General features: G+C 34.9%; 1 protein-coding gene across 1 annotated transcript in view; it reads right to left on the bottom strand.

The window, feature by feature from the left end:
- RYR2 (ryanodine receptor 2) overlaps positions 1-12,148 on the bottom strand; it is a 663,784-nt gene that overhangs the window by 117,562 nt on the left and 534,074 nt on the right. The window contains exons 63-64 of the mRNA XM_058669392.1: positions 7,659-7,708; positions 481-541 (exon numbers count right to left, since the gene is read on the bottom strand). Of these exons, the coding sequence (XP_058525375.1) occupies positions 481-541; positions 7,659-7,708 (111 nt within the window). The remainder of the gene's footprint in view (positions 1-480; positions 542-7,658; positions 7,709-12,148) is intronic.

Below are 12,148 nucleotides of genomic sequence, written 5' to 3'. Positions count from 1 at the left end.
TGGTCAAATCAAACCGACTAGCAGGATGGACAGTTCTTTGTCTGGATTCACCTGCCAAGCTCCCAGGGAAAGTCCCCTCCCTCCTGGTTGCTGCTGGAATTCTGGCTGCTGGTGGAGTTCAGCCGCTGGATTATCAGTCACTGCCACACCACACCATTGTTTTCACTGCATTCCTGTGTCTGACAGTCTCCAGGTACCCCTCTACTGTTCTGTCCGCTTCTATTTCCTGGAATGTGTCCTCTCTGCTTCATCCTGGTTAAATGTTTCTCCGTCTGTTTAAACACGTCCTTACCCTATTCCGCCATCTTGATTCTCCACAAAATAAATTATAAATGTAATATTCATTTTCAAAAGTTTATTTTTCCCTGCACTGAAGTTTGTATTATAATCTCAAACAAAATTAAGATCTATGAGCTTAACATATGAGAGCTTATATAAAATGTTAATATTTAGCCATTTAAATTATGTTAATCCAGTTACCTTGCATCCAAAGTCTGACCCAAAATGTGAAGACAGTTGACAATCGATGTTGCATCATTCCCTAAAGAGGAAACAAAATGCTCTATTAATCACCTTGTAAATTTTTCAATGTCTTTTTAAAAATTAATACATGTGTTCTAAAAATTAGCCAATGGCAATTCAGCAGGAACTCATTTAAAGAGATTTAATAATCAAGTTTAATATCATGCAATTTATTTTGCTTAAAAGTGGTTATGCAAATGTAAGTAGAAAAGCAATAATGCATGTCTCATCAAATAGCTGACATGCTCAAGAAGCATTCAAAAGCATGGCATCAGACTCAAACAGGTTTAACTGAATTCTCTCAATATACTCCCTTTGCATACTAGCTCATGACGATTTAAAAACAAACCCTACAAATACTTCCTAAATCAGTGCATATTCTCCATAAAATGGGTAGTCTATAAATCTAATAGAAGCAGTGCACTAAAAGCCTAATACATTTATTTCATTTTTAGTTACATCAAAGATCTATTCTTATTGTATTCAACTGCACTGAGATGAATTAAACTGTCTGAATTTCACTTGCATTAAAATTGCTATAGGTGTTTGGGGAAAAAAGAAGTACCAAATCATCATTTAAGTAAATATCAGAGGCTGGTGAAGTCAAATAATAGTCCCATATGAGATTTGAAACACAAGTAACTATTATTGAAAGTAATAAGAAATTCATTCATTTTGATTGGCATGTTTTATCAGAAAGTACGGAAATATGATTGATATATTTTTCTGCTTTGTGATAGTGATACAGAAAAGCACAAAAAAATGATGAATCTGAAGTAGCAATTTTATATTTGAAATGTAGAGTAATGTTATCAGTGACTCACTCTATATTTTAACCAAACACACACACACACACACACACAGACTCACATACACAAAAAACATTGGAAACTAAGGCTGGCATCCGCTATTTGACTACTGATCTTTATAACATAGGAATATGTGACATTCTTCACACAAGAAATACCTTTAACTACTTAAAAATACATGGAAATTAATATTTGCCTTAGAACATGCACAGTTTATCAACCTGATTCAAAATTTGAAACTAAGGTATTATTACTGAGACTATGAGTGTCTTGAAAACAAATGTTTCATTCATCTCGTACTTCATATGTTAGAATATCTAGCAGTCATGAAAACAAAGTGGGCAGAAAGCCATAACTTATTGCCCGACTGCTGGCAGATGCTAGTGCCAGGGTACCTACTGCATACTCCAAGTATTATTCACTCAAATATTCATTCAATAAAGAATACATATTAAATGCTAGATGCTCAAATTTTCAGAGATCTCATAGTATATACTAATAGTGGATACAGAAAGTGAACCAATAAGGAGGAAAAGATTAGCATGTAATATAATACCAGGGTCAACTGAGAACAGGTTATAAACATTGAAACTGAAAAAATACAGTTAGGGTCCATGAGTCAGCCCTCCGGTGGTATCTGAGCACAGATTCTAATGTTATAAAGGAAATTTTTAAAAAATTTTAAAAAGGAAATGGTATAAAGGAAATACAAGTATCTGGGAGACATATGGAACCGACTGAAGAAAGGTCTGAGGCAGAAAAAAAACCTAAGGTCCAGGTAAGGGGTGAAATCAGCCAAGTTGGGACATGAAAGGGGGAAAAAACATTTTAGTTACAAAGGTACAGAGAGACCAGGATCCAGAGATTTCAGTTCAAACATTACAGATATTTTAAAGAGCAACAGGATGGTGTTCTTTAGTTTTGAGCAGTTTGGGTACAATGCTACTCATACTGGAAATGTATCAATTCCCAACAAAAAACATTGAAAGGCAAGAGTAGAAGCCAGTAAGCTTATTACAAAACCAGATCTGTTTGATGATGGGGGATTCTCATTAGGCTATTACCCATGAAAACATCAATGCATATTTTAAGATTAACTTAGGGATCAAACGTGTATTTTGCCTGAGTAACTGGGTGAATGGTGTTATCATTTAATGGTCTGGGGAGAACACCAGGATAAAAAATAAACACTAGGGGAATGTGGGGGCAAAGCCTGCATTCCATACTTCAGATACCTTAAGTGTGAGGGCTTCATCAGTGATTTAGTTAGATGCAAAATAGGTCATGGATATCAAAACCTGCAGCACAGGGAAAAGATCTGAGCTAGAGTTTCACAAGTGTGCCTCCTACAATACGGATCATTTTTTAAATCATGGCTCTGAATGGAATTACAGAGATGACTGTGTATGGAAAAGGTTCCATGCTCCCCAGTGTTTGATGTAATATAAACTGAGAAAGCAGAACAGAAAATGAGAGAAACCAGACTTGGAAGGCAGGGATCTTTCAGAACCTTAGGACACTATGCAACACTGAGAGCAGAGTCCCTCATTCTCTTCCGAGCCCACATACGATTCTTTTTCTGCTTCTTTCCTTGCTGAGCTGTGGATCCCCAGTGTTTGTACTTCACACTGAGTTTATCTGTGCCCTTTTTCCTAACTGGAACAGAGTTTTATCAAACCTCCACTCATATAAACTCAAGAGCTGAGGGTTCTCTTCTTTGTGTTCCCTGAACCTAGAATAGTGTCTGACATACAAGAGACTCTTGATTAAAGATTTGTGGAAAGATTGTGGGGTATAAGCAGCATAGGAAAAAGCTTTTGTGGCAATCTGAGAATTCTGTCATCACTGCTGTAAACTATTAACTACATTTATACTTACATTTGGCATATCCTTTATTAAATACAGAAGAATTTCACATGGAAACACCTTAAAGTAAATAAGGTTGTAAAGGGACTTGAAGGAATGCAGCAGAGTATAAACTGACTTAACACTTTGATTTTCAGAACAAGAAAAAGCAGTGATCCTATCAGCATGTATAACAGTACTAAAAGAACTGTTAGCCTTGGAATACAACATACAACAAAGCATTTATATAAAAAACAGTTATCCAGATCACCAGAATAAGAAGTCAGTTGTGCTACCAGGAAGAACAGCAAAGGCTAATAAAGTATAGCAAGAGGATGAAAACAGAGGGGTGATTGGATTTTCATGTATTGAACTTTGTAATTGTTCAACTGCTCTGCATAGTATAAAAATTGAAAATGTAATACTTTTCAACTCCTATCAGCATCCTGCATACCTCCTTCATCCTAAATTACAGCTAGTCTCCTATCTAAGCAGTCAAAAAGGAACTCTGGAATCATTAGCTTGTCTAAGATGGTGTGCTTGGAATGGTGCTTGTTGTGTGCATGTGAGCAAAGAGATATATAATTAAGGTCATATCTTACACGTTATTCCAGGAACTCCAGAAAGCACTGAATATTAAATAACTTCATAAAAACTCTCAATTCTTTAAGGAGCAAAAACAATAAAATAAAATTAAATGCATATATAAATAATGCCAATAAAGCTTTGCGCACTTTAATTCCAAGTTATTCTCTGTGGTTTTAATACAAAATTTATATTGCTCAATGATTCTCAGTGCCGTCTCTAATTGTGTGTATCATAAACCACCTTCCCTGGATATCATATTATCTAGGAAGTCTCAGCATGTTGACTGTATCCTTTGCAAAAAGAAATAACAGTTATTCTAGTATTTATTCTTCTCTAGTTTTCTACATAGACCTTGAAGTAACGACTCATTTTATTCTTCTTTTAATAGGTGATTAATCCTGGCAGAGTTTTTATTAATAATGTGAAATAAAACTATACTAAAAGATAAATTTGTCTCAAAATTTATTGAGAGACAGAAATTGAAGCGTGACAGTAACAACTAATTTTGAAGTCTGAGATACTGACAAAAGAAAAAAAATATTGGTTCCTTAATTCTGGTAACATGTATCAATTAAACTGAGAACACGTTTGGACAATTACACATTCTACTCATTTGTTCTTAAGTAAACTCTCCCATAACAGTATGTTTATTTCAAAAAATGCATCTACATTGCTTCTATACTATCTGCTGAAATTCCTTTTGTTATGTATGTCTGATTTCAATATTTCTGAATGTGTTGCTTTGTAAGAAATATATGCTTTTAAAGTACACACAGTAAGTTAAAAGTAGATCACTTGTTTTTGTCATGTATGCTGCCATAGAATTACATAATTTTTAACTGAGAAAAATACCCTAATGATTTTCCAATTATGAATAAAAATTATCATCAAAAAATTGCAGACATTGGGCCATTAAACTCTCAAAGCAGTGGCATGTCAAATGCTCAGATGTTCAGTATCTTCACAGTTTCTCTTTATGATTTAGTTATTTATTTATTTGAAAGACAGCTATGGGAGAGAGAGATTTTCTATTCATAGGCTTTTAATTTTTTTCTTTTATTTTGATAATCTTTACATAGTTGATTAGGGCACAAAGGGTAAAGGGTTACAGGAAAGTGGGTAACACCATTGTTTCCATATATATGTGTGTGTGTCTGGGGTAAGGAGGAAGACAAAGGGAGCAGGTTTATTGCTCAATGGCCTCAATGGCTGAGTTTATTTAGGCCAGGATGAAGCCAGGAACCTCTCCTGGGTCTCCCACATGGCTACAGGGGCCCAGACACTTGGGTTATCCTCCTCAGCTTTCCCTGGCCATTAGCAGAGAGCTGGATTTGAAATGGTGCAGCCATGACCTGAGCCAACATTCATCTGGGACTCTGGTATTGCAGGCGGTGGCTTTACTTGCTGTGCCACAACCACCAGCCTACTCAGAGTTTCTGAAATGACTCTCCTCTCATTTTGTGTGCCTTTAAAAATACACAAGTACAATCTGAATCTTATTTGGGAAAATACACACATATATTCATTTTATCAAATGTTCTGATATCACACAACAGCCATTTAAATACTTGAATGGTTTATAGAAGAGATGTCAAAAGTATCGAACAATTTACAAATTTACTATACAGGAAGAATTGATAATTCTTACGGTCCACTATGTTACTTCACTTGTTTTGGTTCATAAAATTATACGAAACATAGCATTAACATTTATGTCCTGGCTTAAATTAGGAATGCTAATTTTGAATGTTTTCATTCTAGCTACTGCTTCATTTTAAATACAGAATAATGCTTATCTTTGCCAATATTTCTGCAATTGTATGATAGGCGACAATGATGCTTAGGAAGGAGATGAACACTGTGAACACAGTATAGAGAGGCAGAAAGAGTCACAAAGAATAGTTACAGACAAGCCTCAGTGTAGTCATGAACAGAGAAAGAGATGGTCACTACTGAATCCTTACATCCCAAGAGAAGGTTTCACTCACAACAGACAAAGAATAGATGCATGTCGAGCCATTAAGTCATCCAATTTACAGTCTACAGTACAATACTCTCGATCCAGCCTCTAACAGTCTAACAAATACCAAAGAAAATTTTAAGTAATAATAACGAAAGACACATTAGTAATATAAAGGATGTACAAAAATACACTTAAAAATTCACAGAGGTCTCCAAAAGACTGCTGTTAAAATAAATTCAATCACATCTAAAAAGTACAGTATTAAAAAATATATGTGGAATATTAAAATTTTGGAGACATGGGGTTAAATATTAAAGCCCAGTTGTTTTCCACTAAAAGCCACATCACATATTTACCCTCAATTAATAAGTCATTAAATGGCATTTCAAAGGAAAAACATGACCTCAAGAGAGGCAATATTAATCTACCGTAACACAGTCTACACAGAGTTTGTTCAGAGACAATTAAAATCTGGGAAATGGCAAAGAGAAGACTTCTGGTATGCTGGAAAAGCTCTAAGTTTTAACCTGAACACAAAATTTCTAATTTTTTACCTAAAAATTTTCAAAATTGTTCTTGAGATTTGTACAGATTACTGTATTTATCTGAAATACTTAAACATTTAACACAGATATGAGAATACACTATAAGTAGAAAGCTATACATAGCACAACAAAAAATAATATCAGTCATTGTTAAAAATGAAAAACTGCCAACTGAGAAATAACTCTGCATTAGAGTTACATATAACTACAAGGCAATCTGAAGACAACTAGGGAATATCTGAATGGATTTTTACTCTGAGAAAGTTAAAGAGTATGTGAAAATCCTGTTTTCATACAACATTTGATCCGCTGAAAAGCTAAATAAAAATAAGTCAACTGGAAAATATTATGAAGGTAATTGCTTCATGACTTTAAATAGCTGAGATATTAATATATAACCACAGGCAATTTATATATAAAATAAAATTTTAACTATGAAATGTAAGAGTAGCAAATATTGGACATATTGATACTGGAAACCAAACACAACCATAACCATATAAAGAAGTTGTATGTTATTTTGATTTCTCATTTTATTTAGTATGGTTTTCTTAGAAATGACTAAGTTTTCCAATTTTTAGTTTTCCTTCTCAATAGATCTGAACTCGTAATCTCTCTCTCCAGACAGTGAAGACATGTTATTCCTAAAATTATCCCAATTCTGTCTCGAAATCTATAGAGAAAGGGGCTTAAATTTGTTGTGGCAATTGGTAAAATCATATGCAGCAAAGCATAAAAGATTTTGCCAGTTGCCACAGACTCCAAAGTTACCAGAGTGGGGAAATCTGCCAAAACAGTGTCCACCATGCATGGCTGTTTGGAAGCAGTTGCTCAGGAACATGAATTTAAATTATGTGAACTCCAATGACAAACAGAAATGGACTCTGGAATGAGTAGTGGTGGAAAATCAATTTTTGCCAAGTGAAGCTCCTGGGCTTCAATATGTCCACGATGAGGCTCCAGTATTTAGAATGCAGTACACATGCAAATTAGTAGTCAAGAGCACTAAAAACAGTGAGCGCAGTTTAAAATGTTGATTTATAACACCTCATGAATTAATCTATTGCAGATAATCAAACGAAAGTCCAAGGGCCTATTTTTGTTATATCCCTGAAATAAAATATGAATAGAACTTGCCATTTTTTCTCATTTAGTCTTAGCTAAACAACCTTTCGATTTTCAATAACACTTTGGACAGTCTTCAATTTCACAACCAATAAATGGTACTTTTAAACAATCTCAAGGACCTTATCTTGGCCTACAAAAACCATGCATGCAGCCATGCAAACATGCGTTCATGCAACGTAGCAGCTCACAACACAGTGCAAAAATGGCAAAGAAAACCAAGTGATGGCCATGCTCGTATTTTTTCAAGGGTCTCCTTACCAAATAGTGAAATCCTATGCCTGACAAGAACTCCAAGTTTGCAGAATAGGCTGAAGACAAAAGAAAAACAAAAGAGAAAAGGGAAGGGGAAGGGGAAGGTGGAAAAGACAAGGGGAAATTAAAAAAAAAAATCAAAAAGAAGAAAAAAAGAAAAAAAAACAGCTGATATATGAGCCAGAAAAAGCAACATGATGTCACGCAGAAAGAATCAATTTCTGAGCAGAATGTGGAGAAAAGGTATTAAAGAAAGAGTCTGAGTGCATATTTTTAACAAACATGGTTAAAAAAGCACATATTATAAGAAATAAAAAAATTGAAAGCAAAGCTAATTAATACAAAAGCAATCTATATGAATCCCATAAAGCTATAACTACCTAAAAACACAAACATACAAGGAGTAAGTTTAATATTATCTACCAAAATGTACCACCAAAATTCTATATTATGGACATTTTTAAACAACATAGGTGTGGTGCTTCAGGTTTAAAATATTACTTCAAGTTTTTCATGTTTTATTTGAAACTTACACTTTTCCCAACTTTCAAACACAGTGACACAGAAATAGAGTGTGAACTGATAACCACTCCCAGAAAAAACATCCCAGATGTGATTACTTAATAGCTCTTAATGCTAATGAGTGAAGTGAGCACATTCGTGAGTCTTTAGACCTCCCATGGCCTTTGGCAACAGGAGAGTCCAACACCAGTGCTTCCCTTCAGTATTCAGCATGTCAGCCCTGGTACCCAGCGACTCTCAGACTGACTTCTGAACCTCAGAGCTTCCTGCCACTGCCTCATCCTGAGCAAGCCTCGGTCCAGTGGGTCCCTTTCAGGTCCTGCTTTTTGAGAATATCCTTTCCTCTCTTGTTACTCCACCCTCTGTCCCTCAGGATTCAGCCCTGACTGTGTGTATTCGAACTAGCATTTCCTGACACCCAGTACTTCTTAAGTACTCCCAGGAGAAGCTGAAAGGAGTCCTCTCCTGCAAGCATCTGTGACCTCATGTAATCTAGACAACAACTGATGTAATTTTCACATCTACTCACAGTCTTCCAAACTATCTGGGAATATCAATCAGCAATGCACATCCAGCACACCCTGGAACTCTAACCTTGAGGATTCATTTGCATAATTCTATACAATCTCAGCTTGATTTCCATACTAATTAGAGCAGCTTTGTCCTCACTGCAATGCTCATCCATCCTCAGCAGTATCAGCTGGCCAACTCAAAGCAGGATTAGGAGTAGAGACTAGCCATGGAAAATGAAGCTGGCCAATCCAAGGCAGGATGAAAAGAAAACGGGACAGAGGACTGCATTTGTAAGGTTCAACTGTCGTACACTAACTTTTGGCCATGATGTTTCAATTTAGATACAACGCAGATAAACTTACTGATAAACTTAGATTAAAATGCATTTCACAGGGCATTCTGAAGTTTATTCAAGATGTTCATTTACAAGCAGTGAATTAGTGATTTGGGAAATCACTTATCAGAGGAAGTTTTTAAAACAACAGGTGGATGACCATTAGGTGTAAGATTCCACATTAAATGCTGGTTTGCACAATTTCTTTTTGTGCTGTAATTTAAAGATCACAGCAATAAAACGAGAGCAGTTCTCTCTAGGTGCTCTCCTATGCTGAGGGTCTAGGATGAGTGCTGTGCATGCAAACTCAACACGTGCCTGTCTCTTCCAATAGTGATTACTTTTAGAACTGTCTACACCTTAAATATCCCTACTCCAATATACCTAAATGATATTTTCACTTATCATTTGTGATTATTCTGAGTGAAACATTCTGAGGTATTCTTGATGAGACTGAGTTTACATTGTTAGGGTTTATAGTTTAATCTAGTTCATTCAAACCTAGCATGTTTTCCTATAACGGTAAATAGGAATTAAATAAACAAATAAACAAAATTGTATGTATCCTGTTTCATGAGATTGAATATAAAGGATGAGAATACATTGGAGAGAAACATTTTATTTACAATTTATTCTCCTTCCTTCCACATGTGCTATATGTGGTTTTTTTTTAAAAAAAGGAAAAATTGTTTATCTTTTCCCTATTATATCATCCACTTCTAGAATGTACTTTCTGTATGGGACATGAACTTCAGGTGATACGTTCCTTAACAGCACTTTCCATAAGATGATTAGCTTGTTTCTCTGCTTCTGATAATTATCAATAGTCTGTTAGCTATAAAATATTCTATACTTCAGCATTTACTCATTGCTTTGGACTGAAATATTCCCTTGAAGTTTACCCAAAGGCCATAATCAGCAAATCTAATATCCTTTATTTTTCCATCTATTTCTTGGAATGGCCTCTACTGTACTTGGCATGGCGAAATAATTAAATCTGAACTCTGTATCCTTTTTGGATTTTTTTTCTGGCAATATTTTTTACATCCTCTGTTTAATTGGTCATTCTCCACGTTTTTCAGAGACCCACTTCTGAGAACCCTCCACGTATAACTCTCCAAATGTTTGTCTTCAGTCTTTTTTTCTTCTCCCCATTCCTTCATTTTCATTTGCTTCTGTAACTGAGTAAGACATGCGCACTGAAAGCTTGCTTCTTTCAAGTGTCTCTCCATTTGCACCAAATGCATATGTACAACTTTTCTGCTTATCTCCAGCTGAATGAATTGCATTTTTTCCTTCAGCAAGTACCTAATCAAACATAACATCTATTTTTGAAAATGAGTTCTTTTTCTAAGATCTGCTGTCTTTGTTAGCGACACTAACGATATTCCACCAACTCCCAGGTTTATCACTCACAGACTTTCATGTTTCTACCTGCCATATTACTATCAAGTCATGTCCACAGTCTCTCTCCTATGCTTGTCACAACCAGGTCCTCTCCATCACACAATGTTCTGAGGACTGTTTTATCTCTATTATACTCCTAAAAATTGTTTGTACAGTTAGCTCTCTTTTTATGTGTTTACTTAGCTTAACTTTGAAGCTTATCTTCAAGTTAGGAAGTGTGTTGCTCTATATGTACATTTATCCTCAAACATCATATAGCACAGTGCTGGTGACAGCCATTTAGAAAACATTTGTGGAGGAATCAGGGGGCACCACCATGGTACAGAAGCAGCACTGCCCTTGTCATGGCCTGCATTGTTTTAAAGCCCCTGCTCTTCTGTTTGTATCAACCCTCTTTCAGATTGTTCTTTTTAGGAATACATTGGTCTTTTCGTTCTTAAAAAAAAAAAAAGCTTCAGTGACTTCTTTGTGGCAATGAATTAGGTAAAATACAATAAATTCTTTTAGGAACTTCTTAAAAGAAGCAATATTTCTTTTTCTGAAATTTAATAACCTTCATAATTGGTATAACCTGCATTCTCCCAAAATATCAGATTCTACACTATTTTTGTTATTTACAGCTAGAAAATAATCTCAATTTCTAAACTACAAATTCTGAAAGATCAACTTTGAGTGACATGACCTGCATAATTCTTTAGCTCCTCCACACTCAACTGATGTAGCCTTGCTTCACGTTGAATCCCAAAGTACCACTTGATTTTCTGCTGTTAAGAGACTGAGTCACAGTCCTAGATTGAACTACCTCCCAGAGACATCTCTGGAATGCTGAAACCAAATCATCTTTATCGACAACATTGATGATGAAAGACACAGTAGATGCTCAATAACAGGATCTCTTGTCTAATTGTGAAGAAGCCAATTTAGATCCATCGAACTACTGCTGCTTATAATTGTTCCATAAAAATTAAAACTACCATTGCAGTTTTCGTCATGTTTATAAGAGTAATCTTGCTTGCTCATAGTATCAGGGCCAAATTTTACCCATTTTACTAGATTTTATCTATTTGATCTTACCATTTTATCTACTGTTTTCACTTTAGTTTACTTAACACAAAAAATCACTATTAGACATTTACATATTGCAGTGATTCAATTCTTTTAAATGAAATAGTTGTTTTTTCTTATTGATGCTATTTGTTGCTTTAAAACACATTAGCATTACTTTAAAAACTTGAAAAATATGTAACAGTAATAAAAATAGTACACAATATACTACCAAAAGAACAGCCATTAATATTAAGTGTACTTTCTTTCAATATCAAGTTCTCTTTATTAACAAGAAACCAAAAAACTAGGTACTTTTTAAAAGAGTTATATAAATATGTATTTTCATTTTTTATTGGAATGATTTTCCTAAGAATACATATTCCATGATTTACCTTCTATTTAACTTATTTTCTCATCTATTAACTTTTTGAGGTTGAAGCCCTATGCTTGGCATTGATATGTCGAAACAGAACAAGTAACTTCTATTTCGTACCTCAGTTCTATGTGTTGTAAATGTAAATGGCACATATTCTTTTGCAAATGCTAATGTCAGTGGTCCACAGCACATGACTAGCTACTGACCAGATGGTACCAACCTTCTTTCCTTTAGGTGAAGCAAAAGTAAAAAATGAAATTATTAAAAATATTCTGTGCCAATGAGAGAAAGGTATGC

The sequence above is a fragment of the Ochotona princeps genome, chromosome 10 (assembly GCF_030435755.1).
Source record: "Ochotona princeps isolate mOchPri1 chromosome 10, mOchPri1.hap1, whole genome shotgun sequence".
Classification (NCBI taxonomy): Eukaryota; Metazoa; Chordata; class Mammalia; order Lagomorpha; family Ochotonidae; genus Ochotona; species Ochotona princeps.
This window is presented reverse-complemented; position numbering and strand designations above follow the sequence as displayed.